The 20,777-nt window shown below is 35.1% G+C and overlaps 1 protein-coding gene across 2 annotated transcripts in view; it reads right to left on the reverse strand.

The window, feature by feature from the left end:
• Positions 1-20,777, reverse strand: part of CEP128 (centrosomal protein 128) — a 428,617-nt gene that overhangs the window by 381,250 nt on the left and 26,590 nt on the right. For both annotated transcript variants that reach the window (XM_059915805.1, XM_059915804.1), the window contains exons 5-7: positions 5,080-5,206; positions 3,887-4,005; positions 674-765 (exon numbers count right to left, since the gene is read on the reverse strand). In XM_059915805.1, coding sequence (XP_059771788.1) covers positions 674-765; positions 3,887-4,005; positions 5,080-5,206 — 338 coding nt within the window. The remainder of the gene's footprint in view (positions 1-673; positions 766-3,886; positions 4,006-5,079; positions 5,207-20,777) is intronic.

A 20,777-nucleotide genomic window follows, 5' to 3' on the forward strand; every position in this document is an offset into this window, starting at 1 on the left:
GCTCGAGTACGAGTTAGCAAGTGAACCTAGTAAACGAATTTCAATTCACCTTTTTTGTTCTCTAATCATTGCTGTATATAGATTATGACTTTTGAGATGGGATAAATGTTTGTTCCTTGAAAAATATGGCCTCTAAATGAAAGTCACCTGTCACCACTGATGATGAAAATGAAGACAGTGAAGAAATCTTAAATAAAGTGATACCTCTTAGGGACTACCCAGAATTGACAAAATTGCAAAAACTGGGCGGACATAAACAACTAGCTTTTGAAGATTTCAACTGAAAGATAAAATGTCAGATTCTACAATGACTCATGTCCACTGACGAATTCCACATTATGCTTTTATTTGCTCCAATGTCGATCAATGGGTCTCTGTCTCTCTCTCCAATGTATTTGCAAATCTACCTCTTTACTAAGGTCTTGCAACATATCTCTCCATAATGTCAGCATGAAATAAAATGTTCTTAAAAATATGAAATTAATTTGTCTAACACTGAGTCATGATACACTGTAAATTCAAAGGGTTTTGAACTGTTCTTTGAATATACTTTAAAATATAGCATAAAAACATAGTACTTTTTTTTGGAAATTCATGTAAACATGTCAATTATAGAACCTATTTTATTCTTCTAATAATTCATCCCTCAACAAAAATCATATTCAGCTTTTACCGGCTTCTTCTGGCAAGTTCCCGGCTGAAATCATCTCCAAGGCGAACTTGTTCACTGCTGAGGTCTCGGAGGGACTGATGAAAAGCATGAAACTAATAAAAGCAAAACAAAGTTATCCATTTAGGATTCTGTTGAATTCTTCCATGAAGATTCACTGACGGTAAGAATAAGAACTTGCTCTTTGCAATAATACCCATATTTATAATGTTATCAAGACCTAATAAAATTTTTCCTCTCAAAGAAAAGTTTTTAAAACTATATGTAACATTAACCATTACAACCTCTATAGTGCAGTATTTCACTCTTTATAGATACTCTCAAAAAGAGGTCTGGAGGGCTTCCCTGGTGGCGCAGTGGTTGAGAATCTGCCTGCCAATGCAGGGGACACGGGTTCGAGCCCTGGTCTGGGAAGATCCCACATGCCACGGAGCAACTGGGCCCGTGAGCCACAATTACTGAGCCTGCGCGTCTGGAGCCTGTGCTCGGCAACAAGAGAGGCCGCGATGGTGAGAGGCCCGCGCACCGCGATGAAGAGTGGTCCCCACTTGCCGCAACTAGAGAAAGCCCTCGCACAGAAACGAAGACTCAACACAGTCACAAATAAATAAATAAAAAAATAAAAGAACGTGAATTTCTTAAAAAAAAAAAAAAAAAAAAAAAAAAAAAAAAAAAAAAGGTCTGGAAACTTTTTCTGTAAACAGTACAACAGCATATATTTCAGGCTTTCAGGTTCTATGGCCTGTGCCATAATTACTCAACTCTGCCATTAAAGCTCTATGGCCTGTGTCATAATTACTCAACTCTGCCATTATAGCACAAAAGTAGCCATAATCAAATGAGCATGGCCGTGTTACGGAACTTTATTCAACTAGACCACATGCCTCAGCATGCCAACCCATGCTGCCAAGAGACCCTTGCCCACATGCATGAGGAACCATGAACGAGAATGTGTGGAGCAGCACTGTTCATGCTGAGAACACTAAAAACAAACCAAAGTCCACTAAGAAAGAAATGGAGATAAATTGCAATATATTCCTCCAGCGGAGTATCACACAGCAGTGAAAATGAAATGATCAAACCTACCTACACTCCGAAAACAAAACATTAAATGGAAAAGGAAAGTTACAAAATACACACTGCATTATTCCATCTATATAAAGTTTAACACAGGCAATACTAAGCAAGATATAAGTAGTAAAGATATTTTTAAAAATCAAGAGAATGATTAACATAGAAGTCAAAATAGTTGATAGCCCTTGGGGAAAGGAGGAGTGTAAAAGAGGTTTGGGGTGTATTATAAACCTCTATTTCTTGGTCTGGGTGGTAGTTACATGGATTTTTCACATTGTTGTACTTTTAATGGTAAATATGTATGCTATACATGTATGTGTAGGCTATAATTTATAATAAAAAACTAAGTTATACAGACTTGCAGAAATAACAAATTGATTCATTTCAACAAATTCACATTGTGCAACTAACCAGTGCCAGCAACTGTGCTGGGAAACAAGTGTCATGGGAGACAGATATGTAAACAGAACCACAAATGCTGCACTGGGGCATTAAGAAAGTACACAGTCATATGGAGCTAAAGGTCATCATAAGAAATGGACTAAAACAAGGAAGAACAATTAAAAAGAAAGGAGCAGAGGTAATACAGCAGATGAACAACAGACCATTCACTTAGGTTTTGCCATGATGATTTTCCCGTTTTGCAAAGCAGAATACTAGGACTCATCTTTGACACCTCCTTTTCACTCATTCCCACCCTCCCGAAATGGTCATCTGATCTTCAAGACCTTTCATTTTATCCACCAGATAGTTTTTAAATCTACCACTTTCTCTCCAACTCCATTTATCCTAATCCAAGTAGCCATCAGCTCACACCCAGAACACAGCAATATCCTTCTAATTGGTTTACCCACACTGACTCCATTTTCTACACTAGAGCCAGAGTGATCTTTTCAAAGTAATTGTCACCCTCTTACATGGCTGTGCATGGTCTCAGGGTTTCACACTTCTTTAGCAACATGGCCTTCTTTAAATTACTCATAGGTGTTATCTTCCTTCCTGCCAAGGTATTTGTTCTACCTCAAATGACTCTTACTCAACTTTCGGATCTCAGTTCAATCGGCCTTTCTTTGGGAAGCCTTCCCTAACTGGGGCAGGTCCCTCTATAAACACTCCTATAGCCCTATGCTTCCTTCTGTTAGAGCATGCATCTCGGCTCATAATTATGGGTGTATTTACATACTTTTTGATTAGTATCTAGCTCCCCCTCTAAATTGTAAGCTCCGTGAAAAGGCAAGGTTTTTGCTCATCACTGTTTCCAAGCACAAGCACTTTGTCCCAGGACAAAGGCACTAAATAAATCAAATGAAAGAGTAAGTAATATTAGGATATTGTTCTCTGCTCTAGGTTTTAACACATAATCCACACTAGCAAGTTGCACCTACCAAAAAATAACACTGTCAAGGAAAAGTTTCTACAAGGTGTCTTCTAATGCACTTGGTTCTGTTATCTCTTTATCTTATGTTATAATAAAGGAAAGCTACAGATGAGTATCCTAACAAACTCTGAGTCCTCAATCTTAAAACTACCAAAACAAAGATGTCAAAGTCAGCAACATCTCCTAGTCCTTATCTAATTAATTTAGCTACCCAAAGCAATAACAAAAAAATTTTTTTCAGCTCTTGCATAGAAGTTTAAAGAAGCAGAAAAAGAAATATAGCTATAGAACTAATACCTTCAAAATCTTTAGTGAATACATAGAAAAAGTCTAGAATTCCTGCTTAATACAAAGTGGCTCCATCAATGATTCAACAATCAGAAAAACACTAGTGGAAAAATCAATAGGTTAACCACACAAAGACTAACTTGTTCATACTAAACTAAACTTAGCAAAATAGAAACTAGCTGACTTAGCAGAGCTTGGAAAAGAGCGAGCCATCTGAGCAAGGAAACAAAACATGTCCAGCTAAACTCACTTTTAAATGTTCTACAAAATATAATCCTCCATAACAAAATTCAAAATAAATGTATGATGATGATCAACACATTGAAAATAAAATACTTTACTTGGTTTAAAAAAATAATAATCATTACAAAGTTAGTGATGATCAAATTCTTAGTTAAAATACAGCCATAAAATTCAAGTGTTAGTGATTTAAATAGAAATACAAGGAACCAGACTACAGAATGGGTACAAAATACCTGGCCCATGTCATCAGTCTCCCGAACAAATCGGACACCAGTTCTGGACCTATTTCGTTTAATACCCTGTTGATCCCCATAGTCTTTCAGAGGTGAGGTAGGTGGAAAACGGTGGCTCTCTTTACAGAAGAAAGAAAAGGGAAAGGATTAAAAACACCACATGAGAAGAAACGATCTAAAATTTTACTCAGGAAATACACAGCAGACATGGATATATACATGTGCCCTCAACCTGGATTATTTCCCACAGACAATGACAAACAAATATCTCGCTGTGGCCATAAAATTCCACAAAATTGGCACTTATCTTGCTCTTAAAGCAGATAAAATGAACAACTGAAGTAACCTGGAACTAGAACACATCAAAAATTCTAATTGGCTGTACTTTTCAAAGAAGCAATATAGTATTTTCTCTTACATAAAAATAGTAAGTTGCTAAAAAAAAAAAAAAACTTTTATGACTCCCTAAAATAATACTAATAAAACAGCATTTTTCAAATAACAAATTATCTAAAATCTGAATGGTGTTTAAAAATCAGTATAAACTAAACTACATAAAGAAATATAGCTGATTGTGATTTTTAATCATTATTATCATGACCAATAACAATATTAACAACACAAGCTACTAATGTTCACTCTGTCTAAATTGCCTCTCTTCACTGCAGACTTTTCTAAGTCTCTTCTATTCAAACATGAACCTCAGTGCTGTAGGAAAGTATAATTATATGCAAACTAAGTGCTATCACCTTTTATGTAGCCATTGAAATCGAGCTGCACACCAAGGATAAAATTCCCGTTATTAACAAGTGTCACAGGATATTTCATAATGAGACTTTTGAAAAACTATGAACCTAGGACAAGACTTCTAATTCAGAAAGTACACCACACAGTAAATCCTATCTGTGTGTGTGTTTTGACTGGAGGCAGACAATTAAATAAGGTTCTGTCAGGTGAAGCTCTACATGGTCCACAGAGCCTGAGAAGAACAAAAGTAACAGACTCAGAATATTAAAGTTCCATTGAACATACTTCAAAATATTCACTCTAAAACCCTGACTGCATCTTCTAACACCTTACTTGTATGATTTTATGTATGGGTTATATTTGTCTAAATACTACATGTATTCAATATGTACTTCAGGAATATTTTTAAGACAAAGAAAAGGTTTTCAGAACATCTGAAGAGTTACCTGTCACAGTGCCACCATCGAGGTCACTTGTACTCAGACTTGTAACAGAAATACTTCTCCCTCCGGAGTTTCTCAATAACCGTTGACTCCGCAGTTGGCCTATTGATTGTTCCAAGCTTTCTTTTAACTAAATTAAAGGATACAATGAAGGGAGATTTATTCTCTTTAAAAAACTTCCAGATACAAATAGCCTAGAGATTTTAAAGCTATTTATGAACTATCTGGGTTCCCAAAGAGAATTTATATCAGAGAAAATTTTGAACTAAGTTATGTTAATAGAAATATAAAAATAGTAAATATAAATATTTTAAGACCCAATTCTAACATCTGGTTTTAAATAGCATCTGTCACTACCTATTCCATCTTTCTATTACCATCAGATTGATGTGCCACCCATGCTTAGAAACATAACAAGGCCAACATATCTGAAAAAGAGAAAGCCTTCCTCCCTTCTAAACATTCCTTCAGAAACCTCAGATCTATAATAAACAGGAAAATGAACAGCTGTCACAGTGACTTCTGCTTTGAAAAAAAAGTGTACCGCCCAATTCTGTATCAGAGTATCTTTCATTCATTCAAAGATTTCAAATCCCAGAAAACCATGTGGTCAGATGTTGGACTGTTAGTACAAACTAGGATCACAGTTGTCCAAATGCTCTCTTCAGGTTATTAGGGAGTTGGCCAGCAGGGAATATAAGACAACATCTTTTAAGACCTAAAGAGCTACAATAAATAAAATCACGCTTAATACTGAGAATATCATCCAGAGCTGTACAGAACTATCGACCTGAAAAGAGGATTCAACTAAAACCCAAAGGAACAAAGAGTAAAACTTAGGAAAATCCACATACCCTGAATTGCTGAGAAACTTCTGGTCTAGACATTTTAGCCAAGGATGAATAAAAAATAATGTATGGATCCAGAAAACAAGTCATCTATAACTCTTTAAAGAGAATGTCAAAACAAAACAATTGATTGAAAAGAGAGGACTTCCTAAATTCAGCCAGAATTAAAAGGTAGAACACCACTTATGGAGGGAATAAGTTGGTTTCCTTGGGGAACTGTGCAGAAAGAAAGTAGCTTCAACTGAAGGAAGAGCACAGCTGAAACAGAATATGAGTCACAAATGAGCAAATCCTTTTTCACTTTGGTTGTTTGGACTTAGCTGTTCTGGAGAACCAAGGTTAAAATAGTCTGGATTAAAAGAAGTAGAGTTAGAATTTCAACAATTTATCTCCATTGCCACTCTCATTTCTGAAAAAAAAAAAAAAAGAAAGAAAGAAAAAGCTAATATTTCCATACCCTCTGTTCCCTGCTTCTCTAAATTGGCATATGTACAATAATACCATCCTGCCTGAGTGTTCACCAGCTGTAGGACCTAGACTATCAATCCAGGAAACATACAGATGAGGCCTGGGAGAACTAAGGTCTACCTGGAGAGTAATTTATACACAAGTAAAATAAAAAACTATGTTTAACATGTAAGTAGTCAAGAGGTCTTATTACACAGTGAACACAAAATAGCATATCAGTAATCTATGACAAAGAGTCAGAATAAAATTGTACAATGTTAAAATTAAAAACCTCAAATCCAAACTGTAACATGAAAAAAGGACTAGAAAGGTAAAACGACTTTAGATCACACAAGTTAGTAACAGAACCAGCTCTACTAACTTTTCCTGTGTTTATTATTTGCATCTTTCAAACTAAGCCTGATGTCAGTATCCCTTTTTTTCATAGTTTTTTTTTTTTAATTGAAGTAAAGTTGATTATCCTTTTGGAAGTAAAGTCAGCTGACATTTCTAATTATTGCTTCTTTTTGAAGGTAATTTGCCCCTTACAGCTCTGGCTCTGTTTAAGATTTTCTCTTTGACTTTGAGTGTCAATGGTTTTACAATGATATGACTACGTACAGCTTTACTTGTAGTTATCCCATTTCTGACCCATAGAGATCATGGAATCTGTAGCTTAATCTCTTTCATGTGTTGTAAATTTTCAGCCACATCTCTTCATTCTTTCTGCCTCATTCTTTCTTTCCTCTCCTGGAAATCCAGTTGGATTTAAGTTTTATCTTTTTTACCAAATCCCATGGGTCATTTATGATCTTTTCTGTATTGTTCATCCTTTCATTCCTCCATTCTTCTTCCTGGATATATTATGCTGATCTATCTCTCAATTTATTAATTCTCTCTTCAACAGTATACAAGCTGTTACTTAATCCATCTGTTGATGGTTTTTTCTAATTTATTTGTTTGTTTATCTTAGTTATATTTTTCAGTTTCTGTAATTTTCATTTTTTATTTTTTTTGTTTGGTTTTTTTTAGAGTTTTCAATTCTTTGTCAAAATTCTCAATCTTTTCATTTCTTGAACAGGTTAATCATAGTTATTTTATAATCTCCTACATGTTTCTGTTGTCTGTTTTTTCCCTTGGTTTTCAGTCAACTCTTGTATTTTCTTATGCCTGAGTATTTTTTTTATCATGTGATAGACATTGTATATGAAAACTGTAGAGTTATTTAAAGCTCTGGATGATGACATCTTCCTTCAGAAGGGATTTGGGTTTGCTTTTATCAGGAAGTCAGGCTAGGGTCACTAGGAAACCCAATGTACCTTAATTCATTAGAACTGAGATGATTCAAAGCTGGGCTTCTGTCCCCATCAGCACTGGTCAATTTTCAATTTATCACTGCTCTTATTTTCAATTCACCATTTTTCCTAGGCTATCACCCTTTGGGGTCTCAATCAAAAGCTGGAGGGTTCCTGAACTCCAATTTTGGTCCCTCTAGCCTCTTTGAGTCTACAGATAGCTCTAATCTTATCTGCTTCTAAGCCACCTCTTTTGAAATCAGCTACTGCCTTGACAGAGAAAGAGTCCCAAATGTAGGACTCTTCCTTCTGGACTTCTATTTTTGCCAGATCTTGACTATAAAATTCCTCACTGCCTTGGTAGTTCTCTGATGGTTTCATAATATTATTTTTTACATTTTTTTTCACCTTTCCAGTTGATCTGAATGGGAGAGTTGATCCAAAATAATCTTATCTACCAATGCCAGAAGCAGAACTTACCAGCATCCTTTTTATGTGGGCTTATTTGCTAACAAATCCTGAGCTGTAACTAAAAGCTGATTAAGAAGATGAATTTTCACACACACATGCACACACACGATATCACCGCTAACAACAAAAAACTCACCATGGAACATATGGGAAAATATTGCAGAACAACAGAAATGATACACTACCTCCAAAATCTAGGAGGAATAACAGATGTTGGAAAATTGGTCATTTCAGAAATAAGATAAAAAGTTAGACAAACTATTTGCCAACCTCATTTTAAAACTCTCAAAAGATATATCATAAGCCACTGAACAGATGAACAGGCTAATACATAAAGACCAAAAAAATGAACTGTAAAAGGTAAATGAGTGAGATGAAGATTTCTTTGAATCACTCCTATAAACATCATGGCAAAAACAGATCCTCCACCTAAGATACAAAACTAAACATGTAATAAAATTAGAACCTACACTTAAAGTAGCAATAATACAACAGACACGGCACAATATCTAGTCATGATGTACAAAACCAATTTGATAACTCCTAAAATACAAAAACCAAAAGATAAAAAGATATAAAATCTGTTTTAAACTCTTTAGGATTATAACTTCTAATTAGGTGCAAAAGCAAACCAAACTCGAAATTACATAAAAACAACACTAATAAAATTCAATTTAATATTAATTTATAATACTATGATGGATAATGCTATTTTGCTGAAACTAAATCAGTGTTCCACACAGACTGTGGTACTGACTGCAATGGTGCAGATTCTAAAAGTTTATCATGAATACCTCACCACATACCAAGCGTTGATTCCATTTCCCCCACTTTCCCCTATATAAACTACCGCAAAACCAGCATCATAGAACATGTTATGACATATTTTCACCTCAACTTGATATAAATGTACCATTTACATATTAGGTCTATTCTTTTATCTCTGTTCATTTGACATTAGACTAAAACAAATGAAGCATTACTATAATGTACCAGTAAGAATAAAAATAAAACTTGGGCACTGAAATTGAATGGCAATACTTGTTTGCAATGTAGTTTATCCAAATTGTTAAGACATGCTTTTAAACATAGAAGTCAAGTGGGAAATCTCTCTATAGCCAAAGACGAAATAATTTGGGCATCAATAAAAATATTAACTACAATGGAATAAAGCAGCTCAAATATGAATAAATTTGTGAGTTAATGATACTCAAGGAGAAAAAAATAGTCACTGGTTATCAGCAGAGAATGCTAGGGAAATAACTCATTATTTTGGAAACTAGTAAATAAATTAAAAATTTTTTAAACTGTATAAGCTTTCAGATTAACATTAACATAGCAAATTTTAAAATCCTCATAGAGACCTCTGAAAGCCCTGTGACATCTCTATTTGAAAGTCTGATTTGAGACAAAATATAAGTCAAGCTTAGAGAATCGAAAAATACATACAACTCAGAAAGACTGACTATACTGCACACCAAATCTATGAAAAGAGATCATCCAGGCAGCAATGGGTACTCCATATAAGAGGTGTGATCATTAAAAACCGTGATTCACAAGGACCAGAGGAAAGCCTAGCAGTCCTTTCCTCAGTTCTACTCCTTTTGTTTCTGTTCCTGTTGACATATTTCACACCCTAATATTTTATTTTGAGGATGAAATAAGATAATGTATGTAAAATAATTAGAGCAATGCCTAGGGAAGATTAGTTTGTTGAGTAAATGGTAGTTTTTACTGTGATGATTACAGACAATGAATATAAGAGCAAAAGTAAATGAAGAAATGGGATGTTTTAATCTGGAGAAGCTCTTTAGAAGAATGTCATTCCCTAAAAATGACTTCACTGAATTCTTCTAGTTGTATGTCTACAGGCTCTTAAACAGCAAAAATATCAATATTCTCACTATCAGCTATTTCTTTTTAACCCCACATCTAACTCCTCCATAATATAATTCAAATTTCATTCCAGCATTATCACTTTTCATTTCTTTGCCACACTTTCACCTTTTTGACCAATTCCTTTATTATTATTATTATTATTTATTTTTGTAAAATAGCATGCAGGTTTATCATTGGGAGGCAAGGAGGTATCACAACTATAATTTTCACTGTCTGCGACCCATCAGCAACAGACTTCAAAAGCAGCAATTTGTTATTTATACAATAATGTGTGGACTGAAGAGCCAGCAGCAAAGTTTGTCCTTTTTGCAGTTACTCATCATTAATATACTGTTGTGTTAGCTGAAATGTGAATTGTGTTGTTTGGGGACTGGTGTTATTTGACCAAATAGGGGTAATGAAATTCATGCACATCGAAACCATGCAACAAGGACCAACTGTCTTTACTTTTCAGAGTCCTGAAATAGCTTCTCCATGCATTCAGAGAGGTTTTATAGCTGTATTCAGTGGAAGAGTATGCTAAACTCCACCTCGCCTGGGACCAGAACTCTGGTTTGTTTGTTTAAGTAAAAAAATATTGACTTTCCAAAATTCATTAATAGCAAGCTTCTTGACCAGTTTCTGGGAAGGTAAGGCTTCCAAGCAACTGTAAACAACTAAGGAACTAGGCACCAACTTCACACACACTATCAAAAATGCCTAAGAAATAAATCATATTCAGTAAAATTTGACTTCAATAAGATGAGATGAAAAAAGGCAAAGAACCACATGGGTAAACTTCCTTGGTCAACTTACAGTTACTGATACTAATAACCAGTGTATCTCACGTATTCACATTCTCAACAAAACTAATCACATCCTTGACTAAGCTCACTGTGAGAAAGAGAAAAAAATATCACACTAAAACTAGTCACTAGGAAATTCTTAAAAGATATCTACTATTACTTCCACAAAGAGACCATAATAAAAACAAAGTAGGAACAGTGATTATTCACACATAAATATAGTAGCTACCAAATATTCAAATAATTACCTTATATACAAATGAAAAACACAACTTTAAAAAAAAAAAGCCAACAAAAACCTTGATAAAAATTCTAAATGCTGCAATTCAAAGTCAGCTTAAATTCTGGAAACCATTAAAGATCCTATTTAGTTTCTCCAGATACTTTCTTACTCCAAAGTATCCCTTATTTTCATACTAAGAAAATATATCCCCTAACATAACACAGATTATACAGAAATGCATGCATTCACTTAGCTGCATAGTTGAGCAGAAATTGGAGACATCTGAATATTTCATCTAACCATTTAGTTTTGTTTTCACCTGATAGTAAAGAGTCAGTATTTGGCAAACATTCACAATGTATATAGCACTGGTGACTATGGAGATAGTTTGTGTAGTAAGTTTAGATATACCTATAATGTTGACATTAGAAACGAAAAAAAAAATTAAAGTACTTTGATTTACAAATGTTAGGGGTCAACTTGGCAAAATCCAGGACAAAAGTAGAGGCAGAAAAGAGGTCATTTTAAAAAGTTTGTCCTGGGTAATAATGTCAACCGTAGGCACATTGATTAAGTGCTTTCTGCTTGACTTTCCTTCACTGCCTGTTTCTCCACAGAATGCCAAGGTTGATCTGGCAATACACTGCAAAATAGATTGGTTGTAGAGTTAATTTTATCAGCTCTATTTTGGTTCCTTACAATCTATTAAAACTAGAACAAAGAGAAGGAGGAGGACAAAAAAGGAGGTGGAAGAGGTGGAGGAGGAGGGGAGTTTTATAAAATTAGAGTGCAAATTTATGGTTTGCATACTTTTCTGGTCCCACCATCTGTTGCTGAAATGTATTTTTTAAATGGTTGCTGCTATCTTATTTTTTATTTACCAGAAAGACCATTAGCTCTGACTGCTATCCCTAACCTCTCTCCATAGGCTGATTTATGGAAATATAAGTCTGTACTAATACTTCTGAAATTTAGAAATTCCCTTTCAAATGATACATCATATTTATTTATGTGACTATTTTATTTTTAAATGAGATCTCATATATTCAAAGCCCATATAGCATACATATTCTATCAATTTTTATAATTTTTTAAAGTATTTCCATATAATATTCTGAGTGTTATTAAATGAGCATACATGAGGGTTTCCCTGGTAGTCCAGTGGCTAAGACTCTGAGCTCCCAATGCAGGGGGTCTGGGTTCGATCCCTAGTCAGGGAACTAGATCCCACATGCTGCAATTAAGAGTTCCCATGCCATAACTAAAGATCCTGCATGCCTCAACTAAGACCCGGTGCAGCCAAATAAATAAATAATTTTTTTTTTAAATGAGCATGCATGGAAAATGGAATGTGCTCTTAATAGTACATTATTGTATTTTGGGTGGACAGACAATATAATCATGAACATAAGGGGGAAAAAGCAGCATTATGTATGCTGTCTAATTTAGCATATACTCTGAAGTCAAAACAATCAGATACACCTATCACTGTGAACGTTACAACACATTATGTTGTTTATAGTCACAATAATACACAAAAGAAACTGAAGTTAGGCCCAATGAATTCAAGGAAAGGAAAGGAAGAGTACTGAGTGCCTATAATGTACCAAGTACTTAGTGCCTATAATGTACCAAGTACTTAATCTATATTAAGAACATAGCAAATACTTGAAGATAGGGATTACTGGATGAATTAAAGAAGTAACAAGAAAATAAATGTTTAGCAAGTGTCTAAAACAGCGTGACTACTTCAATAAATGTTAGTTATAATAAGGCATATATAATTATGTTCATTTTTCAGATGATTAAACTCAAGTTCAGAAAAGTTTAATAACTTGCCCAAAGTCATTGAAATGGTTTCTAGTGGAAAAAAATCAGGATTCAATTTTAAGTCTGACTCCAAAGTCTACATTTTTCCACTAGCCTCAAAGCAAAATTTTGTAAAAATTATTCTCCTGTCTAGTAGTTTCATGAGAAACTTGGCAATAAAATTTTAAACATAAGACTCTACGAACCTAATTCCTAAGATCTGAAATATATTTACAAAAAAAGGTCATAACAGAATTCAGTTGTTCCATTACAATTTCTTACCCATAGATTCTCACTACTTAGCACTGAAGTTGTTAAAAGATGGAACAGTTCTCACCTTTAGGACAATTAGTAGAACTCAGCCAGAGGGAAAGGGATGAGTACCTTCAGCTCTGGGATATTACAAGTGGCTTGTGCCTGGCTCCAAACCATTAACATTAAGCTTCTGGGCTGTCACTATGTATATTTGACAACTGAAATCCATTGAAAAGAAGAAAAAACCTGGACTTTATTATTTAACATTCAAATTCTTCCAAAGTTCATATATGCCAGATGGTAATGTCCTATTACTCCCAAAGGGAAATTTTAATCAGAGTACTTAATTAGAAGAAAAATTACCTATTAATGCAAGCCTCTAAGCTCTAATTTGATTTTACTATATTTTAACCACTCTTTTCCTTAAAAATGTACTTAATGAATCTGCTGATTTGAATCAAAAGAACTGTATCTTTCTTTTATACCGAATATTAACTACTTTAGCCTCATCAGCTGCAGTCCAAACTTGCACTGCAGAAGGTATTAACTTTTTATGTTGAATATTCCTTCTTGAGGGCATTCCATTTTTATGGCATTAACATAAAAACAAACCTGTTCTCTCATGAATAGGAACACACAGCTCTAGAAATGTTCTAAACATTAAGCTAATCAATTGTACTATTTAACACAGGAGTATATGTTCCAAATATTCCCAGTAAACTTTCATATAAAACCAACCCCACAGGTCCTCTTTGGACCAAATGTTCTCAGACCTCCCAAGAAATTTACAGCATGAGAAATAATGCAGGATGACACTTACTTAAGGTCATGAAGTTCATTAAGACCAAAGATCCTAAGTCATACCATCCAACTTAATATGGCTCATTGGTTGGGCTGGCTACAAGAAAGGCTTGTAAAAAAAAAAAATCATTGGTTGTTACTTAGGAAGAAGGGGGAAACCAATGCTGGTGTAGGCAACCTGCAGAATCCACCACACTGCCTTAAGTGGCAGCTAGAACAGCCAACTTTGGCAAGCCTTCAATGCCAATCCTAGCTCAGCATCAGACTTCTTCCCATTCTGTTTCTGTATTTGTTCCATCTAACTCTCATTCTGGACATTGCACCATCTGTAACATTAATGACTTGTGTGACAATGGGCTTTGGTTTTTCAATCAGTTAAGATAATTTCCAGAATCTAGTTTATAAATGTAAATAATATAACCCTTCAAACTTTGAATCCAAAATCCCAATTTTCAGAAAAAATAAATACATATCATCATTAAAATGTGGGCAAGCACAACTCAATGATGTGAATGAATCCTGATGCTGGGTTTTGGGATAATATCCTATCCTTGGCTCTGTCACTGACTAACTGTGAGACTGTGGGCAAGCTAGTACCCATTCTGTGCCTTAGTTTTTTTATCTTGTAAATGAGGATAATAATAGTATCTACGTAATAGGACTGTTGAGAGAATTAAATGAGTTACCACAAAAAAAAAAAAAGGTACCTGTAAACTAAGCTTATGCAGATATTCCCAAAGAGAATATGAAAAGGTAGATGCTACTTCTCTATGAAACACCACACACCCCATTGCTGATCCTCTAAAACTGCTCAACTCCTAACAGAGAGAGGCCTTCACATATTATAAGCAAATAAATAAATTTAGAGTTGGAATAAAGATTCAAGAAAACAACAGTGATATTATGTACATTTCAAGAAAAGGTAGTCAAAAAAGTGACTAATCATGACTCCTGACCCTTACAAAACCAACAGGAATAATTCTCACAATTCTATTGTTAGGGCAGATCATCTCAGGAGGAAAGCATTGCACTGAATATTTACATAGCCCCTCACTCACTGGCGAATTATGTTCACAAAACTGAACCTCCATAAAATAAATACGTAAGTTCATACACAGTTGACCCTTGAACAACATGGGTTTGAACTGCACTGGTCACATGCGGATTTTTTTCAGTAGTAAATACCACAGTACTACATGATCCAAGGTTCGTTGAATCCATGAACACAGAACCACAGATACAGAGGAACTGCAGAGAGGGAGGAACCTCAGATACCAAGGGCCAACTATAAGTTATACACAAATTTTCAACTGGGTGGAAGTCCAGAGCTCCAAACCCCATGTTGTTCAAAGGTAAACTGTGTATCACTTGTATCCATTTCCTGAGGTTTAGCATTAGTATCATTTATAAAATTTAAGTTAAAAATAAAAGTTCTTGAGATAGCCTCATCCACCAGACGGCAGACAGCAGAAGCAAGAAGAACTACAATCCTGCAGCCTGTGGAACAAAAACCACATTCACAGAAAGATAGACAAGATGAAAAGACAGAGCGCTATGTACCAGATGAAGGAACAAGATAAAACCCCAGAAAAACAACTAAATGAAGTGGAGATAGGCAACCTTCCAGAAAAAGAATTCAGAATAATGATAGTGAAGATGATCCAGGACCTCAGAAAAAGAATGGAGGCAAAGGTCGAGAAGATGCAAGAAATGTTTAACAAAGACCTAGAAAAATTAAAGAACAAACAAACAGAGATGAACAATACAATAACTGAAATGAAAACTACACTAGAAGGAATCAATAGCACAATAACTGAGGCAGAAGAACAGATAAATGACCTGGAAGACAGAATGGTGGAATTCACTGCTGCAGAACAGAATAAAGAAAAAAGAATGAAAAGAAATGAAGACAGCCTAAGAGACTTCTGGGACAACATTAAACACGACAATATTCGCATTATAAGGGTCCCAGAAGGAGAAGAGAGAGAGAAAGGACCAGAGGAAATATTTGCAGAGATTATAGTCGAAAACTTCCGTAACATGGGAAAGGAAATAGCTACCCAAATCCAGGAAGCGCAGAGAGTCCCATACAGGATAAACCCAAGGAGAAACACGCTGACACATAGTAATCAAATTGGCAAAAATTAAACACAAAGAAAAATTATTGAAAGCAGCAAGGGAAAAACAACAAATAACATACAAGGGAACTCCCATAATGTTAACAGCTGATTTCTCAGCAGAAACTCTACAAGCCAGAAGGGAGTGGCATGATATACTTAAAGAGATGAAAGGGAAGAACCTACAACCAAGATTACTCTACCCGGCAAGGATCTCATTCAGATTTGATGGAGAAATCAAAAGCTTTACAGACAAGCAAAAGCTAAGAGAATTCAGCACCACCAAACCAGCTCTACAACAAATGCTAAAGGAACTTCTCTAAGTGGGTAACACAAGAGAAGAAAAGGACCTACAAGAACAAGCCCAAAACAATTAAGAAACTGGTCACAGAACTTACATATGGATAATTACCTTAAACATGAATGGAGTAAATGCTCCAACCAAAAGACACAGGCTTGCTGAATGGATACAAAAACAAGACCCATATATATGCTGTCTACAAGAGACCCACTTCAGACGTAGGGACACATACAGGGGATGGAAAAACATATTCCATGCAAATGGAAATCAAAAGAAAGCTGGAGTAGCAATACTCATATCCGATAAAATAGACTCTAAAATAAAGAATGTTATAAGAGACAAGGAAGGACACTACATAATGATCAAGGGATCAATCCAAGAAGAAGATATAACAATTATAAATATATATGCACCCAACATAGGAGCACCTCAATACATAAGGCAACTGCTAACAGCTGTAAAAGAGGAAATCGACAGTAACACAATAATAGTGGGAGACTTTAACACCTCACTTACACCAATGGGCAGATCATCCAAAAGGAAAATAAATAAAGAAACAGAAGCTTTAAATGACACAACAGACCAGATAGATTTAATTGATATTTATACGACATTCCATCCCAAAACAGCAGATTACACTTTCTTCTCAAGTGCGCACGGAACATTCTCCAGGATAGATCACATCTTGGGTCACAAATCAAGCCTCAGTAAATTTAAGATAATTGAAATCATATCAAGCATCTTTTCTGACCACAATGCTATGAGAGTAGAAACCAATTACAGGGGAAAAAACGTAAAAAACACAAACACCTGGAGGCTAAACACTACATTACTAAATAACCAAGAGATCACTGAAGAAATCAGAGAGGAAATCAAAAAATACCTAGAGACAAATGACAATGAAAACACGACGATCCAAAACCTATGGGATGCAGCAAAAGCAGTTCTAAGAGGGAAGTTTACAGCTATACAAGCCTACCTCAAGAAACAAGAAAAATCTCAAGTAAACAATCTAACCTTACACCTAAAGGAACTAGAGAAAGGAGAACAAACAAAACCCAAAGTTAGCAGAAGGAAAGAAATCATAAAGATCAGAGCAGAAATAAATGAAATAGAAACAAAGAAAACAATAGCAAAGATCAATAAAACTAAAAGCTGGTTCTTTCAGAAGATAAACAAAATTGATAAACCATTAGCCAGACTCATCGAGAAAAAAAGGGAGAAGACTCAAATGAACAGAATTAGAAATGAAAAAGGAGAAGAAACAACTGACACTGCAGAAATACAAAGGATCATGAGAGATTACTACAAGCAACTCTATGCCAATAAAATGGACAACCTGGAAGAAATGGACAAATTCTTAGAAAAGTACAACCTTCTGAGACTGAACCACAAAGAAAGAGAAAATATAAACAGACCAATCACAAGCACTGAAATTAAGACTGTGAATAAAATCTTCCAACAAACAAAAGCCCAGGACCAGATGGCTTTCACAGGCGAATTCTATCAAACATTTAAAGAGCTAACACCTATCCTTCTCAAACTCTTCCAAAATATAGCAGAGGGAGGAAAACTCCCCAACTCATTCTACAAGGCCACCATCACCCTGATACCAAAACCAGACAAAGATACTACAAAAAAAGAAAATTACACACCAATATCACTGATGAATATAGATGCAAAAATCCTCAACAAAATACTAGCAAACAGAATCCAACAACACATTAAAAGGAGCATACACCATCATCAAGTGGGATTTATCTCAGGGATGCAAGGATTCTTCAATATATGCAAATCAATCAATGTGATACACCATATTAACAAATTGAAGAATAAAAACCATATGATCATCTCAATAGATGCAGAAAAAGCTTTTGACAAAATTCAACAACGATTTATGATAAAAACTCTCCAGAAAGTGGGCATAGACGGAACCTACTTCAACATAATAAAGGCCATATACAACAAACCCACAGCAAACATCATTCTCAACGGTGAAATACTGAAAGCGTTTCCTCTAAGATCAGGAACAAGACAAGGATGTCCACTCTCACCGCTATTATTCAACGTAGTTTTGGAAGTCCTAGTCACAGCAATCAGAGAAGAAAAAGAAATAAAAGGAATACAAATTGGAAAAGAATAAGTAAAACTGTCACTGCTTGCAGATGACATGATACTATACATAGAGAATCCTAAAGATGTCACCAGAAAACTACTAGAGCTAATCAATGAATTTGGTAAAGTTGCAGGATACAAAATTAATGCACAGAAATCTCTTGCATTCCTATACACTAATGATGAAAAATCTGAAAGAGAAATTAAGGAAACACTCCCATTTACCACTGCAACAAAAAGAATAAAATACCCAGGAATAAACCTACCTAAGGAGACAAAAGACCTGTTTGCAGAAAACTTTAAGACACTGATGAAAGAAATTAAAGATGATACCAACAGATGGAGAAATATACCATGTTCTTGGATTGGAAGAATCAATATTGTGAAAATGAGTATACTACCCAAAGCAATCTACAGATTCAATGCAATCCCTATCAAATTACCAATGGCATTTTTTATGGAACTAGAAAACAAAAATTCTTAAAATTTGTATGGAGACACAAAAGACCCCAAATAGCCAAAGCAGTCTTGAGGGAAAAAAACGGAGCTGGAGGAATCAGACTCCCTGACTTCAGACTATACTACAAAGCTACAGTAATCAAGACAATATGGTACTGGCACAAAAACAGAAACATAGATCAATGGAACAAGATAAAAAGCCCAGAGGTAAACCCACGCACCTATGGTCAACTAATCTATGACAAAGGAGGCAAGGAAATACAATGGAGAAGAGACAGTCTCTTCAACAAGTGGTGCTGGGAAAACTGGACAGCTACATGTAAAAGACTGAAATTAGAACACTCCCTAACACCATACACAAAAATAAACTCAAAATGGATTAGAGACCTAAATGTAAGACCAAACACTATAAAACTCTTAGAGGAAAACCTAGGAAGAACACTCTCTGACATAAATCACGCAAGATCTTTTTTGATCCACCTCCTAGAGAAATGGAAATAAAAACAAAAATAAACAAATGGGACCTAATGAAACTTGAAAGCTTTTGCACAGCAAAGGAAACCATAAACAAGACGAAAAGACAACCCTCAGAATGGGAGAAAGTATTTGCAAACGAATCAACAGGCAAAAGATTAATCTCCAAAATATCTAAACAGCTCATGCAGCTCAATATTAAAAAAACAAACAACCCAATCCAAAAATGGGCAGAAGACCTAAATAGACATTTCTCCAAAGAAGACATACAGATGGCCAAGAAGCACATGAAAAGCTGCTCAACATCACTAATTATTAGAGAAATGCAAATCAAAATGACAATTAGGTATAACCTCACACCAGTTAGAATAGGCTTCATCAGAAAATCTACAAACAACAAATGCTGGAGAGGGTGTGGAGAAAAGGGAACCCTCTTGCACTGTTGGTGGGAATGTAAATTGATACAGCCACTATGGAGAACAGTATGGAGGTTCTTTAAAAACCTAAAATAGAATTATCATATGATCCAGCAATCCCACTACTGGGCATATATATACCCAGAGAAAACCACTATTCAAAAAGACACATGCACCCCAATGTTCACTGCAGCACTATTTACAATAGCCAGGTCATGGAAGCAACCTAAATGCCCATCGACAGACGAATGGATAAAGAAAATGTGGTACATATATACAATGGAATATTACTCAGCCATAAAAAGGAATGAAATTGGGTCATTTGTTGAGACGTGGATGGATCTAGAGACTGTCATACAGAGTGAAGTAAGTCAGAAAGAGAAAAACAAATATTGTATATTAATACATATATGTGGAACCTAGAAAAATGGTACAGATGAACTGGTTTGCAGGGCAGAAATTGAGACACAGATGTAGAGAACAAAGGTATGGACACCAAGGGGGGGGAAAGCCGCAGGGGATCGGGGTGGTGGTGTGATGAATTGGGCGATTGGGATTGACATGTATACACTGATGTGTATAAAACTGATGACTAATAAGAACCTGCTGTATAAAAAAATAAAATAAAACTCAAAAATTTTTAAAATAAATAAATAAATAAATAAAAATAATAAAAGTTCTTGTCTTCCCTAGAGCAGAATGGCTGATCCCACTTCCTAGGAAATGTCTTATATTTTAAAAGAGAAATGCTAATTTCAACTAGGCAATGGATATTTAGCATGGAGAAATTTTTTTAACAGTTGAACACTGATTAAAATGGATTAACCAAAGTTCAATATCCATTCATGATAAAAACTCTTACCAAAGTGGGTATAGGGGGAACATATCTCATAATAATGAAAGCTATTTATGACAAACCCACAGCCAACATAATACTCAACGGTGAAAAGCTGAAAGCCTTCCCACTAAAATCTGGAACAAGACAA

Source organism: Balaenoptera ricei, chromosome 2 (assembly GCF_028023285.1).
Source record: "Balaenoptera ricei isolate mBalRic1 chromosome 2, mBalRic1.hap2, whole genome shotgun sequence".
NCBI lineage: Eukaryota > Metazoa > Chordata > Mammalia > Artiodactyla > Balaenopteridae > Balaenoptera > Balaenoptera ricei.